At 41.3% G+C, this 23,270-nt stretch overlaps 1 protein-coding gene across 2 annotated transcripts in view; it reads left to right on the plus strand.

Moving 5' to 3' along the window:
- The window catches only part of HSD17B12 (hydroxysteroid 17-beta dehydrogenase 12), a 156,843-nt gene that overhangs the window by 100,122 nt on the left and 33,451 nt on the right, over window positions 1-23,270 (plus strand). For both annotated transcript variants that reach the window (XM_089778549.1, XM_075927517.2), the window contains one exon: window positions 16,157-16,191. In XM_089778549.1, coding sequence (XP_089634675.1) covers window positions 16,157-16,191 — 35 coding nt within the window. The remainder of the gene's footprint in view (window positions 1-16,156; window positions 16,192-23,270) is intronic.

The following is a 23,270-nucleotide window of genomic DNA, read 5'->3' on the forward strand; positions in this document are numbered from 1 at the left end:
ACATGGTACCAGTAAGTTCTCTCACTTCCTTAGAGCTATGCAGTTTCACTCTCCTCCTTTTAATCCATCAAGAATTAGTTTAGTCTATGAAGAACTGCATTTAGTTTGCACTCTCCTATCTGCTCTCCAGACTGTTGACCAATTATGTTGCATAGAAAACAACTTAATATGAATAATTCACAAATATCGCTATAAAAGCATAAAATGTATGCTTAAAACAAAACCTCATGATCTTTCACATTCATAATACTGCCTTCCTCATATCCATGTACTTATCTCTCATCCCTTGCTGCCTGGCTCTAAGCTACTCTGGGCAGTCCCTGTCCTTTATTTTATAAAGTTCTGTGTGTGCTTATGGCACAACAGTTAAACATATATTTCACACAACTTCTTGCTTGGATGTATTCACAACTTCCTATTGTGGGTTGTTGTACAAGAAGTCTTTTTAAACTTTTGGAATGTCACTTTTGAAATTATTTCCCTCACCTTCAGTAGTACCCTGAAAAATTTTTTTTTTTTTTGTTCAATTACTTTTTTTAATTTTGGAAGAAATCAACACGATTTCAGCCTTAAATACAAGAGTAGAAATGTTTTCTTGTTTGTTAAAACTAAGTCTGTGGTGGAGGACAGTGAGCAGGTAGAGAAGTGATTCTTTTTTTACCCAGGTATGCTAAATCTATTAGGGTATGTCTACACTACCACCCTAGTTCGAACTAGGGTGGTAATGTAGTCAACAGGAGTTGCAAATGAAGCCCGGGATTTGAATTTCCCGGGCTTCATTTGCATGTTGCCGGGCGCCACCATTTTAAAATGTCATCTAGTTCGGACTCTGTGCCCCGCGGCTACACGCGGCACGGACTAGGTAGTTCGGACTAGGCTTCCTATTCCGAACTAGAGTTACTTCCACGAGGAGTAACAGTAGTTCAGAATAGGAAGCCTAGTCCGAACTACCTAGTTCGTGCTGCGTGTAGCCGCGGGGCACGGAGTCCGAACTAGCGGATATTTAAAAATGGCGGCGCCCGGCAACATGCAAATGAAGCCTGGGAAATTCAAATCCCAGGCTTCATTTGCAACTCCGTTGACTACATTACCACCCTAGTTCGAACTAGGGTGGTAGTGTAGACATACCCTCAGAGTTTTAATAGGAGATAAGATGATGCCAGCTTCTCTATTGCTTAGGAAATCCCTTTTGGTAAGTTGTGGAATCATGCTTCAAGAAATAAATGTTAAGACTTAATGGATAGGATTTACCCTTGTAAATGAGTTGTGGAGGTTGGTTGGTTGGTTGGTTTGTTTGTTTGTTTGTTTGTTTGTTTGTTTTTCTTCTAACACTTTGAAATTAGACTGTTAAATTCATCTAATGTTGTGCTGCCAAGAATTTCAATCTGAAGTTGTCTGATTTCTATCCAAAAATATACAGAAGCTGAAAGAATTCCCTTTACTACAATGCTTCCATAAAGCTATATTAGGTAGCAGATTGTAGTCATCTTGCTATTATTAACTCTTCTCTGTTTTGGAAATTACTTAGAACCTGGTTAATTTACCATAGTTGTAGGTAGTCCAGCAACTGCTTTTTCCCCACTTCAGGACTATCACTGGCATGATCATGTGGTTTTGCACACTTGTCCCCAGCAAGCACAGCCATTCTTCTGTCAGATGGGTTGGATCATGGCCCTTGGTGACTTGTTGCTCTTCTGCAAGATTTTCATTTTGGAGAAATCCGATACTGATGGACAGCTTTCTCAGAAAGAATTTCATTAAAGATCACTCAGCTGAATTTATATACAACACTTACGCCTGCAACTTCTGTATGTATCTGGAGACCTCTCAGCTCAAGCTAATATATAGCAGATGTGAGGGGCAGGGGGACTTGAGTTTCTCCCTACATGTGATATCGTCACTATACCAGAAGATGGAGCCCACTATTCAGTGTCTGAAGACTTGGGCACTGCTGTAGTTTGTTCAACAGTTAAGATTTTCCTGTATTTTAACAGCTGTTCTCTGCAGCTGCTATCATTAATATTTTCATTGCCCTGATCGGGTGAGAGGCATCAGGTAATCATTTTACCTTTCTAAGCTTCCATTTCCTGGTTTATGAAATGGGGCTGATACTCCTTCTTTTGTAAAGTACTTTGAGATAGAGAGGTGCTCTGTAAGATCTAAATTCTGTTATTAATGGTAAAGTCTAGTTCTTCGGTTCCCTCAACATACTCTATATTTGTATTAAAAAGAGCGGTGTAAAGATCATACCAAAGTAATTGGAAAAACAACAGCAACAACAAACTCTCCACGTTTTTCCCTGTTTCAGTTTGTCTGGTACTAGTTAGCTTTGACTTAATGGGTTTTAATGCTGTCAGCTGAAAATGAAGAACTAAAGTGTTAAGTATTGTCTTCAGGGGTTTAACATTAACTTATTTAAAGGGGTATACAGGGAGCTAATTATACCCATTTTAGCAATGAGGCTGAGTTGGATCTGTCAAGGCCACAAGAATGAGATCTAGGATGAGATTTATATTTCACGTTACTTGGTCTGGGGAAACTGTTACTGTTAAAAGTTACATAACTTTTGAGAAGATGACTTTCACTTCCAAATTAGAACTTTCAGATAGTTATAAATAAAAAATACCTAATTTAGTCATGCTCATCATTGAAAGTATTCTAGGACAGCTGTCCATTATGTGGATGCTTATAGCTAGGCCTCAAAGAGAAAATATCAAGAACAGGTGTGTAAGCCAAAACATTTAGAATGTATTAAATGGTCATAACACTATTCCATTCTGTCCAGAGCATTTAAATGGTGGGATAAATTCTGGCACCAAGTGTTTATTGCTATTGCTTACCTGCAAACATCCTTCTAAATAAGTCACCCACAAACACTATAGGAAAAATGTACGAAGCTGTACAAAAATACTAGTTTTGAAGTGCTGTTCTACAGTGAACATAATTTTTTAATGGTCTTTAAAACCAGACTCAGTAGGCCTTCTGGTGATGTACAAGCAGCTACGTTACAGCTTCTGCAATATATATTTACACTGTCATTTTAATTTTATTTTCATTGCATAGAAATTGGTACGAGAAATAATTTACCTCAGACTATACATAGTAAAGTCAGTCAGGGTTCAGATGATTGTATAAAAAGAATGAAGTATCTTTTAGGGATATTAACTGTTACTCCAAAAATATTCTCACTGGAGACCACCTAGGGTTACACTAGTATGGGTTTATTTCCACTAGGTAAAACTAAAGAGGAGTAGATCTCTCTCACACTCACACTCACACTCACACTCACACTCACACTCACACTCACACTCACACTCACACTCACACTCACACTCACACTCACACTCACACTCACACACACACACTCATTCCTGCCCTCAGATATTCTCACACTTACACAGACATATGGGTTGCAGAAGGAGCCAAGGCATGTGGATCCTGGAGGGTCTGTCTGCTCATCATGGCTGGGGAAGCTGGTCAGGAGAAGAGACACTGGAGAGAAGATTCTCAGGAGCAGGGGAAGGAAAAAGAGAGTCTCACACGTGCTCCCTCTCTTTATATAATGTCTGAATGGCTCCTGTGACTCGTTCACCTTGTCATCAGGGAGCATGCCCAGACTTCCCTTTATCCAGCAGGGAGCATGCCCAGACTGTGATGACTCATTGACATGTGGTCCATTGTTCCAAGCCTTCTTCAAACACACTAACACTCTCTCTCCATTCATTCAGGGGAGAATGCTCTTAGGGAAAGTTACAAGCAAGGTGGCTGAGAGGTACGAAGATTACAAAGTTGCAGTTTACAGTAAATTTGAGTTGCACAGATTACAAAGTTTGACACAGATCGCAATAAGTTGCAGTTGAAAACTTTAGCCCTTACAGTTTGGTGTAGTTTTAGAAAATCCATGTATATAAATCAAGTAAGCTCAGCCGGAGGCTTTTTAATGCAACATTAACAAGCATATAATTGGTTAAATTTTGTCGACTACACGATTAATTGATCAGGGTTATCACTGCAAGTACTCAGTCCTGAATTGTGCCAGGCCTAACAACTATCCCTGCTGAGGTTCTGCACTAAGTGTTTTAGAAGCCGGTGGGCAGGCAGCCTGGCTTAGTCCCAGCTCTCACCGAGTGCCTTGTGGCTCTGCAGGGAAAGTATTGCAGAGCCGCAGCAAGGATAGCTCCTGGGACCTTTTGCTTGTCGGTTAATCGGTTAACCAACTACAGTGTTAAATCCTTAGTATCTTTGGCTTGTGTTGACATTCTCTTGATGGAATTTGAGGCTGAAATAATGCAGCCTAAAACGAGACAAATTAATATGTGAATAAAGAGTCCTAACTTTGCATTTCCCGTGTAACATTCTTCAATTGCTGTTACCTCCATAAACAAGTGAGGGTTAAAAAGCCCTTCACTTGCATGGATTGTTATAACATATAGGGTATGGTAAATATTCAGGAAACACAACTTTCTGGTGTCTTCACTCTGTCCTTGGATTTATAATAAATAGAATTTTGAATTTTCATGAGTAAGTAATATATTCAATTGAATGTGGTTATGATACACGTCAATATTTGATTTATAAAAAGCAAAGATTTAATTAAAAAGCAAATGTGTTTGTCACAATATTTTTATCATACAATCCTATAGACCAAGGTGGGGGAACCTTTCCTGGGTTGGGGGCCACTGACCCACAGAAAAATTATTTTGGTGCTGTGCACAAGTGAGAAAAAAGTCAGGGAGTGAAGTGAAGAAGCTCCCAGCTGAGAAGGAGACAGACATTCTCAACATTCCCCTTGCATGCCAGAGTCTTGGCGGGCCCAGGCTACTAGATTTTGTGTACTCCACTCTAGGGATGTAAAATTTTGATTCACTACTCGAATTGTCAATGCAATTTGCATTGCCTATTTGATTAGTCAGTAAGGGCACTTCCACCTTTGAAGTGTAGCAACAGCCCCAGAGCTGTTGCTACACTTCAGAGGTGGAAGCACTGTGGGAGCATGGGACCAGCAGAGGGCAGTTCCCCGTGGTACTCCCCGTGGCATTTCAAAGTGGCAGGGCCACAAGGAGCCTGGTGTCTGCGGGGGAGTCCCCAGCTGACCGCAGGCTCCATGCAGCACTGCTGCTTTGAAACTCCCATCTGGTCCCGGGCTGCACATGGCATTTCAAAGCGACAGACCCGGCTCCACGTGGGTTAGCTCGTAAGTGAAGATCTAGAAAAATGGGCTAGTTGTGTATGAGTGAGTGTGTATGGTATTAAATCTGTGTTCATCTTCAGTCTGATCGTCTTGCTTATGTCTTATTTCTTCTACTCTGAGTCTAACTTTTCAGGTATTGTTTTCTTTGAAGCAAAGAAATGTCCTGGCTTGCTTGGAAAGCAGCTAGATCATTTACAATTGTAAAGTAATATTTAAAAAAATAAAGGTGTGAATGTGTCCAGTTGGGAACAAAGTGTTTGTTGGCGTAAAAGTGTACTCTTAACGCCTTAAGCTATGTTTACACTGCTCGGCTATTTCGAGATACCAGAGGTATCCCTTAATAGCCACCCTGCGTCTACACAAGCCACTTGATTTGATTTTTTTTCAAAATAACGCGCATGTTATTTCACCATCCAGGTAAATCTCATTGCACAAGGGATAAGGGATGGCTCAAAATAGTGCATTAGTTAAAAATTTGGTGCTGTGTGCCAAATTTCAAAAGAAGCTATTTCGAAATAGATTTGAAATAAACACAATTTGAGTAGCACAAATTGTGTACCTTATTTCGAGTTTAGGATACTGTGTAGATGTACCCTCAGTGAAGTGGGGAAAAAGCAGATTATATTAGAAATTCTGAATAAAAGGACAGGGAAATGAGAGAAAACATAATTGGAATAGAAACACACAAAACATTCAAAACTCAGCGCAGTCAGTGAGTGTGTGTAACATTGTCACAGAAATGATGTGCCACCTTAGACTCTGGAGGCACCACGCTTAGGAAATTGCATTTGGTTGGGTGCATGACATTACCATAACGATGCTGATAAATTGAACATAATCAAGAAGAGAGTGACAAAGATCAGAGTCCAGAGCAATTAACTTATGAGGAAAGATTAAGAGCTACACATATAATAGCTTTCAGTAGGATGTTTTGAGCAGGGGGTTGGACTAGAATACTTCCTGTGGTCTCTTCCAGCTCTAATCTTCTATGGATTTGTCTTGACTCATGTTATTAAAATATGATCTGAGTTATTGCTGATATTTGTAAGTGAACAAAGTTGTAAACACCCAAAAGGGGGAGATATTTAGTCAGGTAAATATATTGCAGAAGATAGAAAACTTGTGTTGCTGATATTCCCTAGATAGAACACTCATGAGATAATATTGTACATGCAACAGGAAGTAGGGAATCAACTAATTTAAATTGTAGAGAAGGAGAAGCCAAAGATCTCTAGTAGGCACTTCACTAAATTTGAACTTTGAACAGAGTAAGCAGATCATGAGAGAGTGATAGCAGTAGCAGAGAGATGCTTGCTTTCAGCATTGAGGGAAGCATTTAAGACCTTCCAGATATTCTGTCCAGACTTAGGAGAGGTTGTGGTTCCATGACTTTATAATGTGTGGGGCAGACACAAACAGGAGTCTCACTTATTTTTGGGGAGGCGGCATAGTCTATCTCCTCACCTGAGTAATCTGATTACATCTGGGATCTTTCCCCTTTCAGTTTGCCTTCAAAAAATTTGACATGTTGAATGGGGAAACTTTTGTCCTGTTTGAACATAGAAACAAATTCTGTTCAAAAGACAAATAACTTGAATTGAAGAGGCTTGCAACATGATGTGACTTAGTCACAGTGCCTTCCTTCATATGCCCTCTCTGTGCCTGGGTTACTGACCTTCCTTTATACTTGATTTAGCGACGTTTTTCACCGATTGTATAGGTCAGTTTTGTCTAACCTGGATAGGAGAATTATCAAAGAATTTTTGCATATAAAATCCCACATTTAAAAAGCTTTAATTGTAGACACGTCACTGAATTGATTGTAAAAGTTCATTCTCGTGAAGCAAGGATGTAATTCCCATTCCTTTTTAAAGGGAGCTGTTCACATGTAAAAGGGGCATAGATGTCGTTCCGGTGTTCTGTGTATCAGAAGGTAGAAGGAGTCGCTTGCTGCCTTCCTAAACTGTCACGAGATCTCAAGGACTGGCACTGGTCCACAGGTCTGTCACTGAGAAACTGCACTAACAGTTTACCTGTTATAGTCTCTGGTATGGATGTGTATGGACAATAACAGTCGGAGAGTATGTGTAATTTGGCTGATAAATTAATGATAAAAGATAAGGAAGGTGTAATGCTCTCATGCGGAGAAGGTTGTAGAACAAGTGCCACCTTAGGAACAAGGCAAAGGGTTCTATTCCCCATATTTCATAGTCCCAAGAAAAATAGAGGGTGGAGACTCACTCTTGATCTTCAGCAATTCAATATTTTTATTAACAAATCAGAGTTCCAGATTATGGTATCATCAATAATCCCTTCCATTAACTAGGGAATGCTTTTCACAGCTCTTGGCATGAAAGATGTATACGTTCATGTGAATATTCATCCATCCACAGAAGGTTTTACAGGCGTCTGATAGGACTGGAACATCAGTGTTCAGAGTGCTCTCATTTGGACTAACAACCTCCATGAAGACCTCGGGTGCTGCTATCTCAGTGGTCGTGGGCCAAATGAGACATCATAACAATAGTCTTGTCTGACTGGCACATGCTCTAGTCAGATCCATTTGATGACCATTCTTGCTTCATCTTTTGTCAGCCTTGGTAATCTGTGGGTATGTCTTCATTGTATTCCTCTTTCGAGAGAGGAATGCAAATGCAGCCGAGCGAAACTGCAAATGAAGCACGGATTTGAATTTCCCACGTTTCATTTGCATAATCACGTCCGGCCGCTATTTTGAAATAAAAAACGCTGTGTAGCTGCGGTTATTTTGAAAGAAACCCCTTTTTTCGAAATAACCGTTACTCCTAAAAAAATGAGGTTTAACCGTTATTTCAAAAGAAGGTTTTTTTTTTCAAAATAACCACATCTACACAGCATTTTTTATTTCAAAATAGCGTCCGGATGTGATTATGCAAATGAAGCGCAGGAAATTCAAATCCGCGCTTCATTTGCAGTTTCGCTTGGCTGCATTTGCATTCCTCTCTCGAAAGAGGAATGCAGTGGAGACATACCCTGTGACAACAAAGAAAAGTTAACGTGCTATAGACTTTATAGTAAAGTGACCTTAGATTAAATCTTAGCATGACCAACCTCCTTAGGCAAATAGTCCAAGCCATGAACAAGGTGACGAGAGATACTTTTCAGATAGCTAATCTGTCAAGGGCTCCTTTCCCCTTTATAAGCCACATTGCATCTTGTACTTATCCGTTCACCAATCTTCATGTACATTGCCTATAGGCCTGATTCTGATCCATCTGCTGTCCAGACAGAGACCACATAAATGCCATAGTAAAAATTCCCACCAAAGTCACAGCTTTTCTTGTCTGGTGGATGAACTTGGAACAAGTACATGTCAGTTCCTTTTCTCTCACCCACTCCTGATGTGACATGGTCTGACAAAAGACCTATTGGCCAGGAAACTTATCTGGAAAACCACATACATCTCCGATGTACTCCTTCACCTGGTTTGATCTCACTGTCTCCAAATAATATCAGACAACATGAAACTCTCACATAAACAGCGTGGACCAAAATCTCTTCCTCTCTGCCTAGAAGAAGTCAATTTAGGGAATTGATGTTTCAGAAACCATATGACACTCTTGACTATATATATATATATATATATATATATATATATATGGCATAGGGTTGTTTAATGAACAATGTCAGTAGATTTTTCTTATACTAATGGAATATAGGTCAATCAGTGGCTACTAGCCAGGATAGGCAGGGATGGCGGTCCTAGTCTGTTTGCCAGAAGCTGGGAATGGGCAATAGATCACTTGATTACCTGTTGTGTTCTTTTCCTGTGAAGAACCTGGGATTGGCCACTGTCAGAAGATTGGGCTACTGAGACTGATGAACCTTTGGTCTTACCCATATGGCTATTCTCATGTTCTTAAGCAGGAGATGACAACAACACAGTTCGATCTTGAACAAGAGCCTTTATATGGTGATGGTACAAGAACACCATCCTAGAATTTATTCAGCTCCCAAACAAAGATGCTTATTCTATATTACTCCAGGACATTTGTGGGCTGCAATTCCAGGGGCAAATGATCCTCAACAGATCATTTCAGATGTAACTTGTGGTAGTGGATGGATGGGAGTAAAAGCACATGGAAGATTTGCTCTGACATAGTGTGGCATTCTTATAGCACCCAACAGATGCAGATAGTTCCGGTCTCTGGTCTTTCTGTAAATGTCAGCTCTTCCTCCCATCAGCATCATCAGACCCTTCCAGTGTCTACTAACTCAAGAACATGACAAGATCAGATATTCCAATCAGGCTTCCATTCTGCATGACCTGCTCAGAGTTTCTCTGGCTGCATCTTTTTTTTTTTTTTTTTTATCAAGTGGTGTGTGTGTGTTTTTTTTTTTTTTTTCCAGGTGTGGTGAGAGCCCATTCCACTAGAGCACAAACCTCAATAGCATCTCTTCATGCGATATCTATAGCGAATATCTGGAGTTCTATCCATATGCTCACAAATCATAATGCATTAATGCTATTGGCCCCCATTTCCAAAGAATATGCATTAGTTCAAGCTCTCTCTCCATATGCTGCTACTGGGACTGAAGCACCACACACGCACACGCACACGCACACACCCTTACATTTTGCTTATTAATCAGTAGAATACACACAGGGACCAGTACTCAAAGAAATGGAGGTTACTATCTGTAACTGGATGTTCTTTGAAATGTGTGGGCTCTATCCATATTCTAATGTCCACCCTTCTTCTTTTCTGCTTTGAAGCCTTGAGGCATTCATCTGCACTGTTCAATGTACACTTGATTTAGCGTTTGTGAAGAGTAACTACTCGGATGTGAATTAAATTACTTTACTTACCAGAAAGCTTGAATTTTAAGTTCATGATGTGCATGCATAACCAAATACAGATAGGGAACCACACATTTTGAAGAACCTCCATAAATTACAGAGATCTTCTATGTTTTCAAGATACTAATTGGCTGGATGAAGGCATTTTATACAACACATTTTAGCTGAGAGTAAGGCCTGATATCATTTACTTGGGAGGTATGAGGGTTAATTTGACACACACACACACACACGCAATTATTTACATTTACATTGAGCTTAAAAGGTGGTATTTCCAATTTGTGGAAGAGTTTCCTGTATTGATATTTTCTTGCAGGAATTGGATGAGAAAATGACAGTGGAGTGAAGAGAGATTTGATTGCTCCAAAACGAAATATTAGTACAGCAGCTACTTAAGACTCTGCGTCTCAGGCTCTGGGAGGGGTGCTCTAAAAGAGGGCTAATCAGTGGTTGTATGTTGTTGGAAACCTGTGCAAAAGACTCAGCTGGTGGGTGCTATATACCTTTTGAGCCAGCCTCTCTGCTGCTCCCATCTTGATGTCCTTTGGTAAAGACCATGGGTCCTACCCATCCTAGGGATGAATGTTGCTGCTCATGTCATGCAAACAGTCTTCTTTGGCTTCATATGAACTTGTGCAATTGGAACTTAAACCTGTTTTTGTTTTGTGTTGGCTTTTTCTTCGCTCTTTGTAGGAAAGATTTTTTTTTTTAAGAAGAATATAGTTCAAACTCACTAAGTGCATGGGAGAAATAATGCTGTGGTAAGATTGCATGCTCTTGAGTCAGAATTTATCTTCTTACTCTGTAAAGCACCTAAAAGTATGTCAAAGTGGTAGTTATGCAAGCATAATCCAGTAACATAGACATAACCAAAAAAGGGGCTTTCCACTGAAACAACACTGCTTTCCTTGATGGTAGCTACATCAGCCAGAAGCCTTCTTAGTAACTTTTAAATATCAATCAAGTCTAGCACTATTGGTCCTAATCTATGGCTGGTGCTCTTTGGTGCTACAGTAATACAAATAATACTTCAGTGTTAATACAAACTTGAAGTTTTTTTTTTAAATTATTATAAAACTACATTGGTATCTTGAAATGGGGTTATTCTACACTTTCACAGTTCATCTCAACAGATTTATCATCACCATTACCAACTCCCTGCCAAAGTCTTTCTTGTAAAACTATCAAGATAAATTGGATGCAGCTGATGAAGTGGGTTTTTGCCCATGGAAGCTTGTGCCCAAATAAATCTGTCTTTAAGGTGCCACAGGACGAGTCAGTGTTTTTGCTGCAGATAGAGTAACACAGCTACCCTTCTGATATTTATCAGAATAATTGGATTCAGCTGGATGCACTATTTTACAAGCATTTTATATTAGTCTTCCAGAAATCTTGTTGGAACTCAAGAATGATATACAATGTAAGGGGAATGAAGATCACTGACAGTTGATATTTCCAATCTCTGACACAAATGCCTGATACCGAACCGATACTATTGGGGATGGTAGCTTGAATGTAGCATATGGATGAACTCTGACCTAATGTCTTTTTTTTTTACCTTTAATTCCTAAAATACTTTGGTATTTTGACCAAGAGTTATTCATTGGTGAATTAAACTACTTAATTTTTTTGAAGGGTGTCCTCTCTAGCTCTTGAAATACAGATCGTCTTCCTTAAAACTTTGTGGTAGGACTTCGAGTCAATAATAAAGTTTATGGGAGGTATTTAACAAAGTGAAACTTCTTGATTAAAAGAGTGTATTATTATAGTGCTGTTTTAAATAGCTTTGTAAAATCTTTGGATAGAACATATATTTTCCACTTCCTATTACAACTGGAAAACAGCACTCATATCAAATCTCCCTAATCAGAGCCAGTACCTGTGGAAAAAGTACATAAAGACACAAATCTGACCAGAGTTTGCTTTTAATGAAAAAAAAATTGCACTATAAGCTCTAAGTAGGATTTCTGGAGTAGTTTGGAAATTGAGTCCGATCTGGTACTTGAGATGGAGGCCTATCAAAAACGTTGTCAAGGTAGCTTACCTTGTGGTATTGGAATAGCTTATTCATAAATGCCTGGGCCATGGGTTCCATTGTGATCATCTGGTCTGACTTCCTATGTAACATAGCCCAAATAATTTCACTGAAAATTCATAGTGCATAGTTTTTTTTTGTTTTTTTTTTAAAAATCCAATCTTGATTTTAAAATGGCCAGTGAGGAAGAATCCACCATCATCCTGGATAAACACATTTTTAATTGTGTGATCTTATTTCCAGTCTGAATTCACCTAGCTTCAACTTCCAACCAGTGGATTATATTGTACCTTTGCATGCTAGATTGAAGAGCCCATTATAAGATATTTGTTCCCCCATATTGGTACTTAGATCACCCTTCACCTTCTCTTTAAGACAAATAGATCGAATTATTTAAATCTATCCCTGTATGGCATGTTTTCTGATTCTTTAATAACTTTGGTGGCTCTTCTCTGAACCTACTTAGTTTGATCACATCTGTCTTGAATTGTGGAGACCAGACCTGAACACTCGATTTCAACAGAGGTCACGCCAGTGCCAACTACAATGGTAAAATAACCTCCTTGTTCCTATTCAAGATTCTCCTGTTCATACAGCTCAGGATTGAATTAGCCCTCAGCTGATTCTCCACTACAACCACCAAATCTTTTTCAAAGTCACTGCTTCCTAGGATAGAGTTCCTCATCCTGTTAGCATAGCCTGTATTGTTTGTTCCTAAATCCATGCATATAAATTTAGCAGTGTTAAAACAGCTTTTGCTTGTGCTTGTGCCCATTTACCAAAAAAATCTAGATTACTCTATGCAAGTTCTGTTCTTTATTTACCACTCCCCAAATGTTTGTCATTTGCAAACTTTTAGTGATGTTTTTGTTTTCTTCCTGGTTATTGATAAAAAGTTAAATATCTTAGGGCCAAGAAGTTATCCTTACAAGACCTCATTAGAAATCCATCTGTTCAATGTGATTTCCCATTTGCAATTATCTTTTAAGATGTATCAGTCAGCTTTTAATCTATGCCAGGTTAATTGTATATTGTTCTAGCTCTTTAATCAAAATACTGTGCAGTACTAAGTCAGATGCCTTACAGAAGTTTAAGTATATTACATCAACAATATTCTCTTCTCAATTAAAGTAGGTTTGATAGGCTCTATTTTCCATAAATCCATGCTGATATGCATTAATGATATTACTCTCCTTTTATTCTTTATTTATCGAGTCAGATGTACCATTATTTTGCCCAGGATTGTCAGATCAACAGGTCTATAATTACCCAGACCATCCTCTTTATCTTTTTAAAGTAGTGGCACAACAATAGATTTCTTCTAGTCCTATGGAATTACCCCTGAGACTTACTGCCAGCTCTTATAAAACTCTTGGGTGTAGGTGGGAACCACTGATTCACATGCCTTCCTGTTAATTGCTGCTGTTTAGCATCCTCCTGATATATTAATGGAATGGAAAGAACATGAACATATGTTAGTGATATTGTCTTTTTTACAGAAAGTAATAGTCTGTTTTGCTGCTTTCACTTCCTCTCTAACCCAGGTGGCTTTTATCAGTGTGACCACCATCCTCAGCTTTTTAATCTGTATGATCACCAAAGGTTCTTGTGTAAATTAGGTTGTCATGGGATAAGAGGGAAGATCCTTCCATGGATTGAGAACTGGTTAAAAGACTGGCAACAAAGGGTAGGAATCAATGGTAAATTTTCAGAATGGAGAGGGGTAACTACTGGTGTTCCCCAAGGGTCAGTTCTAGGACCAATCCTATTCAACTTATTCATAAATGATCTAGAGAAAGGGGTAAACAGTGAGGTGGCAAAGTTTGCGGACGATACTAAACTGTTCATGATAGTCAGCACCAAAGCAGATTGTGAAGAACTTCAAAAAGATCTCACCAAACTGAGTGATTAGGCAACAAAATGGCAAATGAAATTTAATGTGGATAAGTGTAAAGTAATGCTCATTGGAAAAAATATCCCCAGCTATGCATACAATATGAAGGGGGCTAATTTAGCTACAACTTATCAGGAAACAGATCTTGGTGTTACCGTGGATAGTTCTCTGAAAACATCCATGCAGTGTGCAGCAGCAGTCAAAAAAGCAAATAGGATGCTAGGAATTATTCAAGAGATAGAAAATAAGACACAGAATATCTTACTTCCCCTGTATAAAACTATTGTACGCCCACATCTTGAATATTGCGTACAGATGTGACTTCTCACCTCAAAGATATTTTGGCATTAGAAAAGGTTCTGAAAAGGGCAACTAAAACCGATTAGGGGTTTGGAACGGGTCCAATATGAGGAGAGGCTAAAGAGACTGGGACTTTTCAGTTTAGAAAAGAGGCAACTGAGGGGGAATATGATAGAGATATATAAAATCATGAGTGGGGTAGAAAGGGCAAATAAAGAAAAGTTATTTACTTGTTCCCATAATATAAGAACTAGAGGACACCAAATTAAATTAACAGGTAGCAGGTTTTAAACTAATAAAAGGAAGTTCTTCTTTGAGTGGTTGCTCATGTCCATTCGAATTAGGTGTGTGCACCACATCTTCTGGAGCGTTTTCCCTAGAGGTACCCGTAGCGCCGGCAGGGCGCCCCCTGGAGTGGCACCACTATGGCGGGGCATAAGTACCCCTGCCGGCGCTCCCCCACCTCAGTTCCTTCTTACCGCCTATGATGGTCGCTGGAGCGTGTCTCTCTGCTAGTTCTTATCTTCGGGAGGTAAGGAATGGTGTCCCTGGCCTCTGTTTGTCAAAGGCTGGAGATGGATGGCAAGAGACAAATCCCTTGATCATTGTCTTCGGTCCACCTCCTCTGGGGCACGTGGCAGTGGCCACCGTCCACAGACAGGATACTGGGCTAGATGGACCTTTGGTCTGACCCAGTACGGCCATTCTTATGGTGTTTGTGGGGAGGGAACTAGCAAAGTGGTATTAAACAACTCCCGATTACCAATATTCCTGTTGTTGATTAAATTCTTCCTCCCATCTGAATTGGCTCATTGTTTTCAGATCTATGAAACTGGCCCTTCTAAAGCATCAAGTATATATATTTTACTTGTCTGGACTTGTTTGCGCCTTATAAAAGCTTTTGTAACTGCAGCCCCCATGTGGATATATAGATAGTGTTTGTGGCATGAAAAAGCTATCTTTCCAGCTGCATCATATCTAGAAAAAGTATTTTCTTGAATGGTCTTAAATATTTCCAATATGTAATTTGATAGTTTCGTTTCTGTTGTTAAAGGAGCTGTGGTTTACAATCAAAACCCACATGTACAAACTGGGACTGCTCTGAACTTCATCACTAGAAAAATAGCTTCTAACTTTTGTGCTTGTGTCCATAGGTTGCATATAATATTCTCACGCTTGAGTTGGAAGACTTGGTTCAAACAGTACTTGGTCTGGGTCAGGAATGAAGTCTGATCTCTTTACCTCTACCTCGCTTCCAGGAAGAAATATTTTTTTTATTAAACGGATAAAGAGAATGTAATCTTTAAGTGGAATTCAGCTCAGTAGCAAGCTGCATTTGTAGAGCTTCCGATCAGTTAGCGGAGTACCTGCCTACTCTACCGATACTTCTGGATAGTGTGTGCCACTCAAAATTAAATGAATTTTTTTCACTTTTCTCTTTTACAATTAAAAGAGTAGGGAGAGGGATAGAATAGAAGACTGGAAGCTGTTGGATTCTGTTCCTAGCCCTGCCACTGACCTGTGTGGCTATCGGTAAAACAGAGGTCATACCTGCCCTGCAACATCCTCATGATATGGCATTGTTAGCAAATTATTTTGAAAGCCTCTGATGAAAAGTGCTATAGAAGTGGAAAATATGAGATAAGTTGACTGCTACTGTTCTGATAGCAGTGCAGATGAATTCACTAGATTCATTGCACATAATGCCTTGACACAGCCAAGTTACACTGAATAAAAATAAACTGCCAGTGCCAAAGATGGTCTTCAGTTTCCCCTAGTCTTACTTGGGTGGAGGTTGGAGGGAGGGCATGCAGTTGCCTCTGGGAGGAAAGAATTCCCTCACTCTATCTACATTCCCAGCCATCACGAATGTTTTCTTTTTTCTTTTTTTTTTAGATGACACGATTGGTGCTGCCCAGCATGCTGGAAAGGTGAGTCATGCAAACACTATACAGACAAAGTCATCATTATTTAGAGGGGAGAATCCTTTCTTTGAAAAATTCATTACTGTGACTAATCAGCCTATCCTCCATGTTTTAACAGCAGAGGATTGCGGGGTGAGTCACGCTGATGGTGCATGAATCATCAGACGGTGGAAGCCTTTTCCACTCTATTCGTTTTTTATTTTTTTGTCTCCCTTCTCCACTGTTGTGGTGATTTCTTTTTAGAACAGAATTTAAAAGCCCATCTGACTCATCGGCACTAACTCAACAACCTGCTATTCTGAGGGGGTGGTTACAGTTCCTGGGAATAACCTTCTTAAGGCTATTTCTCAGAGTCATTGTAAGTAAAATGGATGCAGAGTATGCTCTCATTATACAGTAGGAGGCATATTGAGGGAAGTGTGTGATCATATAGTAAATCAGAATTGGAAGCAGTTCTTTAAAATAACAGTTAATGCACACCAGTCTTTCACTGCTGGAGACATGTATTGACTTCTTGGTTAGATCCTGGGTATAACTAATGCCACAGTCTCTCAGCCTGGTAGCAGTTTTCTAGTTGATGTTGATTGTTCCATAATTTGCAGTCTTTGTTCAAGTGCTATGCCTGAATTTCCAGGGGTGGTTGTATATCAGGACTAAGATGCATTTGTGGAGCTGTGAGGAAGATAGCTGTCACATCTGGTGGTATGCAATCCTAAGTCTGCTGCTTTTGGCATCCCCAAATACACATGATGGGAGGGGAATAAATACAATGGTTCAGTATCATTTGCATAAGTAATGCAGCCTGGTGCTGTTAAGTAAACAAACCTAAAATGTTGAAGAGCACTGAGAGAATTAACCTTTTGTGTCTATATACCCTGGGATTCATTTTCTTAGCACATACATGGAGGCTTTTCCTGGTTCATAGGCCAAAAATTTCTTCTTGACTCAAGTGTCTGACTCCTTGCTTCCCTGCATGAAGGTGGCAGATTTTGTTTTTCTCATGACCATAGGTAGAATATATCCCTGTCTTCAAAATCAAATGCAGTAAAATATTTTGAGTAGCTCTACTGTTGCCATGGAGAAAAGGGAGATGGAAATTACTGAAGTCACTCAGATTTTCTGAGGGGGTTTAACATTGTGTATACCAGGTTCTTCTTTGAGGAGTGTCCCCATTGGTGCTCCACCGTAGGTCTTTGAGGCACTGCTGAATGCCTAGTCAGAGATTTACAGTAGCAGTGCCCTCCAGTATGCTGCGCATGCGAGGCAGATGGCATGTGCTGTTCCGCTACCGTACTGCGTAGCCAACCGTCCCTTCAGTTGCTTCTCTGTCACTGCCAGCATTGGTTGGAACTGCAGTTGTGCTCCAATTTCTCTTTAAAGCACTTGGAAATTTTGAAAATTTCCTTCTTACTCACATAGCAAGTGTTACAGTTCTTTCTAGTTTATAGTTAAAGTTTTTTCTTTGAATTAAAAAAAACCCACTTTTTTCTCCTGTTTTATGACTACCATTTTTTTTCAGCCTCTCAGATTTTTACTACTTGGGATGCCTGGTTCCCTGAGATTCAAACATTGCCTGTCCTGCAGGCTGGCTATCCCCATCTCATATGGTCATTCTCAGTGCGTATACTGTTTGTCAGGGGCACGCTACCGCACAGTGCTAGCACTGCAGGCAGTTAACAGCCCACATGCAGAAGACTTGGGAGCTTCAACTGAAATTTCTATTGCTTGAGAAAATGATAAGACCTGCCACAGACCCAGAGCACCTCTCTCCACATGCCAGCTGTCCTCCTGGGCCATGTCTGCCAGCTCTGCCTTGAGAGACTCTTCCTCCAAGCAATTCAGGAAGAAATTTCATTCCTCAGGGAAAGATGATTCTCCTTCAAAAAAAAAAAAAAACTGGGAGTAAGCACCCAAAGTACCCCCTGCTCCAACTCCTGCTATGGCTCTGGACAGGGAGGTTCCAGGACCATACAGTACCAATGGTTCCTGAGGATCTAAAGACCGAACAAAGCCAAATCCCAAGGTGCCAGCCAAAGTCAAGTCTAAATCGGTGCCCCAGCACCATCGGCACACACGTTGGTCCAGGAGAAAGAGAAGACCAAGCCATCTTCGGCCGAAGCACTACTGATACCGAAGAAGCCTAAGTCTTATATGGCACTGTCGGCACCTATGCCGCCCCTGGCACTGAAGAGGCATAAACATGTAGCACTGACAGTTCCCCATTCAGCACCATTGGCACCACAGTTGGCAGTGATAGTTCCATCCCAGTTGCCATTGGCACCGCAGATTCCGGTACTGGTCCCATTCACAACCACAGAGGAGCTCAAGGTATTGTTGGTGCCCATAACACCTTTGTTTGACACTGACAGCATGTTTGCATCCAGCAACTTTCTAAACTCAGCTACACCGGGCTCAGCACCACTGTTGTCTAGTGACGAGGAGGCCTTGGTTGGCACCCATACCCCAAGGCATTTCTCTTTGAAGCAACCCCAACCACAGCAACAGTACATAGTGGTGCAACTGCAACCACTGCAATGGTTGCCTCCTCCCATGCCACTCCCTTCCAACTGGCCCTAATAGGACCCATGGGCACTGTATTGAGTTCAGTGTCCACAGCAGGTGCAACCCCATACCTCAGTGGCACCTTCCTCTAGAGCATCCTTACCATCGCTCAACAGGTCAGCCTATCAAGAGGAGGAGGAACCAGAATCTAGTGACAAGGAGTCTTTTGTTTCCTCCCATCCTCCACTGCACATCTCCTCCTCTTCTCCTAATGACACCTTGATGCCTCCATCCCCCACGGCGGGAGACAATTCTTTCCAGGAACTCTACAAGCGGGTTAGAGAGGTCCCTTGAGGTTTCCCTGGTCAGCCTTCCTGAAACTAAGCACAAACTGACCAGCATACTCCACACCTCACCTGCCTCCAAACTGGTCTAACCTATGGACCCTTCCAGGGTCATATGGCAAATGCCAACCACAGTACCACCAGTCTGTAAAAGATCTGACCGTAAATACTACATGGCCCCACAGGGTGTGGGCTTTCTCTTCTCCCACCTATCCTCTAACTCTGTAGTAATAGATGCCATTAATCAGAGGGGCAAACAGAGCCCCACATACACCACCCTATATGATAAAGAATGGAAGCACCTAAACCTCATGGGGAAGAAGACCTACTCCTCTCTCTCCCTTCAGCTCCGCATATCAAACTACACGGCAGTGTTGGCAAAATACACCACCATATCTTTGACTAGCTTTCACTCTTTATTGACAACTTATCTGAAGATAAGAGAGCAATTCTTAGCCAACATAAATGAGGGCATGCTGATTTCTCTCACTGCCCTACAAGCTGCCCTTGATGCATCCGATACAGCATCACAATCTATTGCGACCGCCATTGTGAAGAGAAGGTCCTCCTTGCTTCACTTGTCAGGTTTTCCCCTTGAGGTACAGGCCATGGTAGAGGATCTCCCCTTCCAAGGATCAAAGCTATTTGCAGACACCACGGATGCGTCCTTCCATTCCCTTAAAGATTCTAGGGGGACTGCAGTCATACGCAAACAGAACAGGTATTTTAATCAAAGATACAAATCTTTGCCCTTTAATCAAGCTCAGAGGCATTTTGACAATAGGAGGAGGCAACAACAAGCTAGATGAAGACAGGGCCCTGACCAAACTGTTACATCTCAACCATCAACTTCAAGGCAAACGTTTTGATGATCAGGTCGAGAGTGCAATAATGCCCCCTTGTCTAGAGCAACCTCAAACCCATCTGCTATTCCATCACCACCTACTACCCTTCTTCTACCACTGGTTCTCTATCACAACTGACAAGTGGGTGTTAGGCATGAAGGATGGATACTACATTCCTCTTTCCATTATTCCTTCTTCCCACCCATCCTCCCATCCCTCTTCAGGAACCCATCTCACGAGAGCATACTAGTCCAAGAGATCAAACACTTTCTCCACCTAGGGACCATAGAACCCATACCCCAGCAATACAAGGGCAGAGGTTTCTCCCCCTTCATCCCTCCCATTTATTTCTTCACAACAAAGAAATCAGGAGGGTGGAGACCAATTCCAGATCTCAGAAGGCTCGACTGACCCATACGACATGAACACTTCAAGATGTGACCGTAGCTATGATAATACCAGACTTAAATGAAGGAGATTGGCTATTGACTCTCAACATCCAGGATACCTATTTTCATGTATCCATCTGCCCAGCACACTGACATTACCTAAAATTTGCACTTGACAACGCATATTTCCAATACGCAGTGCTACCCTTCGGACTTTCCAAACAGCCTTTTCCCAAGGGTCTTCTCAAAAATCAACCAGCTCAGGCTATAGAATTTATTGGGGCTTACCTTGACTACATCCAGGCAATAGCCTCCGTCCCTCAACAGAGATTCCAGTAGTCCACAAGTCCCAGCCAGAGCCTATCTCCAATTACTAGGCTACATGGTGCTTCAAAGCTGAATCCAGGCTCCATGCGGTGTTGCCGCTTTGAAATGCTGCATACTGCCTGACACCCCATGGCATTTCCAAGTGGCAGTACTGCATGGAGCCTGGGGTCAGTGGTGGAGTCCCCTTCCCCACTCCTGCTGACCCCGGGCTCCACACGGCACTGCTGCTTTGAAACGCCATGGGGAGCATGGAACTGGTGGAGGACTGCTTTGCTGGCTGCCCCATGTTCCCCACAGCACTGTTGTCTTTGAAATGTAGGGCTGTTGCTACACTTAAAAGATGGGAGGCACCCTATCGAATAATCAAAATTCAACATCCCTACCTCACAGCTATAACAGCCTTTCACCAACCCATCAAAAACAAATTGGTATTCGCCCACCCAACAACAAAGCACTTTCCAAAAGACATTCAAAACATGTGCCTGTCAGTTAAAGCCCCAGTTGCAGGCTAGGACTTCAGTCTGGTAATTTGTTCTCACCCATGCACTATTCGAACCTATAGCTCAATGCTTCACCTCTCAACGAAGGTGGCTCTGCTGATTGCTCTTACATCAGCCAGAAGGGTGAGTGAAATTAGGGCATTAATGACTGACCCATTGTTTATATTTCATAAGAATAGGGTGCTTCTGCGATCACATCCAAAGTTCTTACCAAAGATACTTACCTCCTTTCATTGCAACGAACCTGTGGTGTAACCTGTCATCTTTCCAAAGCCTCATGCCACCATTGAAGATGCTAAATGGCACATGCTTGATGTGCACTGAGCGATTGCCTGCTATTTTGAAAGGACAAGGACAATTCGTAAAACACGGACTTTTCATCTCCACTGCTGAAAGATCCCTGGGCATGCAGATCTCTACTCAGAGACTGCCCAGATGGATTGTAGAGTGCATCTGCCTGGCTTAGGCTGGTTTTACCCAGGGCACACTCCACGAGGGTCATGGAAACCTCTGCAGCTTGCCTTAGTAGCATTCCTCTCAGATATTTGCAAAGCTGCAACTTGGTCTCTCACACGTACCTTCGCCAGACATTATGCCCTCGACAGTAACCTGAAACAGGGCACTAATTTGGACATACGGTCCTGACCAAGGTCCAACACAGCATTTAGCTGAAGCACCTGCTTTCCCATTACGGGTACTGCTCTATAGTCACCTAAGATAGAGCACCTACAAGAACACTCCTCAAAGAAGAGAAGGTTACTCACCCTGTGCAGTAATGGAGGTTCTTAGAGATGGTTGTCGCTGTGGGTGTTCCTCCACCCACCCTTCCCCCCTCTGCTTTGGACATGTATTTCTTCTTTTGGGGCAGAGAAGGGGCAGTTGGCTGCACATGCGTGTTAGCAGCACTGCGTGTGCTATCTACCTCGCGTGTGCAGCCTACCGGAGGGCACTGCTACTGTAAATCTCAGACTAGGCACGCAGTGGTGCCCCAAAAACTTAAGGTGGAGCACCCACAGGGACAACCATATCGAAGAACCTCCATTACTGCACAGGGTGAGTAACCTTCTCATTTTTGAACAATTTTAGAAATTGTAACATGAAAAAGATAGGCCATAGATAAAACAGGACACGCTAAATGACATTGTTTAGGAGACTTTCATGGATCTGTCTGGCAGAGATGATCTTCAGCAGTTTTCTTTTTTCTCTTTTGATGGTTCCTTTGCTCTATTTCCCGCACATTCAGCATTGTGGCAACAGCCTGTAATTTTAAAGGAGCCCCCTACTTCATCCACTAAGCAGCCTCTTTCAAATATCGCCTTTATATAGTAGATAGCTGGCCCTTTCTCCAGCTATGCCAACCCAACAGGGTTATAGCTGTCCTGGTTCTGATCTCTGGCCCCTTACTGTTCCCTTGTGGTCATTCTACAGTATAATTGTCCCTCCAAGACCCTCCCTTTCCATTTTTTGAGATACAATCTAATTCCAGGCACATCCCATTTGTCCTGCTACAACCAAACCCTGACCTTGCTGTAAGTTATAGCTCTTACGGTTCAGGAGGAGTTCTTGAACAGACTCATGGACGGACTGATGGATTGATGGGCAGGAACACAAAGTTTCTAAAATATGTAGTAGATTATAATCTGTGCTTTGTATTTTTCTTATGAGCTTTAGGTGTTGAGACTATTGTCTGCTGTTTGCAAAGATGGGAGCCTCATGGCGTTACTCAAGACATTAAGATTTGTCTTTGATCCAGAAAATTCAGTGGACAATTTTTCTAGACAAATGTCAAACTATAGTATATGTTGCTATAGAAGTAGCAAGTGCAAAATTACATTACGGAGGAAGCTTGCTCTTTCCACTTTGCGTACAGCTGGAGCAGGCGGTGGTCACCATAGCAACAGTGGGAAAGCTAAATATAGCATCTCTTACACTGTACTACTTAAGGTAGAATGATGGGGAGGTGTTAGGGTGTGTTAGGGCAAGTCACCTTTTTATTTATTGTTAATAAACTTTTTTCTGCAAACTGTTGAGGAGGGTATATCAACTGAATTTACCCAGTCAGGTTTGTCAAACCGGTACCTTCTCCTTGTTTGAATGTCTCTTAAAAAAAAAAAAGTGTTTCTTCTGTGATGCAGCAAGAAACAAAGCCTAATCATGGAGTGATTGGAAACTGTTATC

The sequence above is a fragment of the Pelodiscus sinensis genome, chromosome 5 (assembly GCF_052426305.1).
Source record: "Pelodiscus sinensis isolate ZL-2025 chromosome 5, ASM5242630v1, whole genome shotgun sequence".
In the NCBI taxonomy this organism is placed as follows: Eukaryota; Metazoa; Chordata; order Testudines; family Trionychidae; genus Pelodiscus; species Pelodiscus sinensis.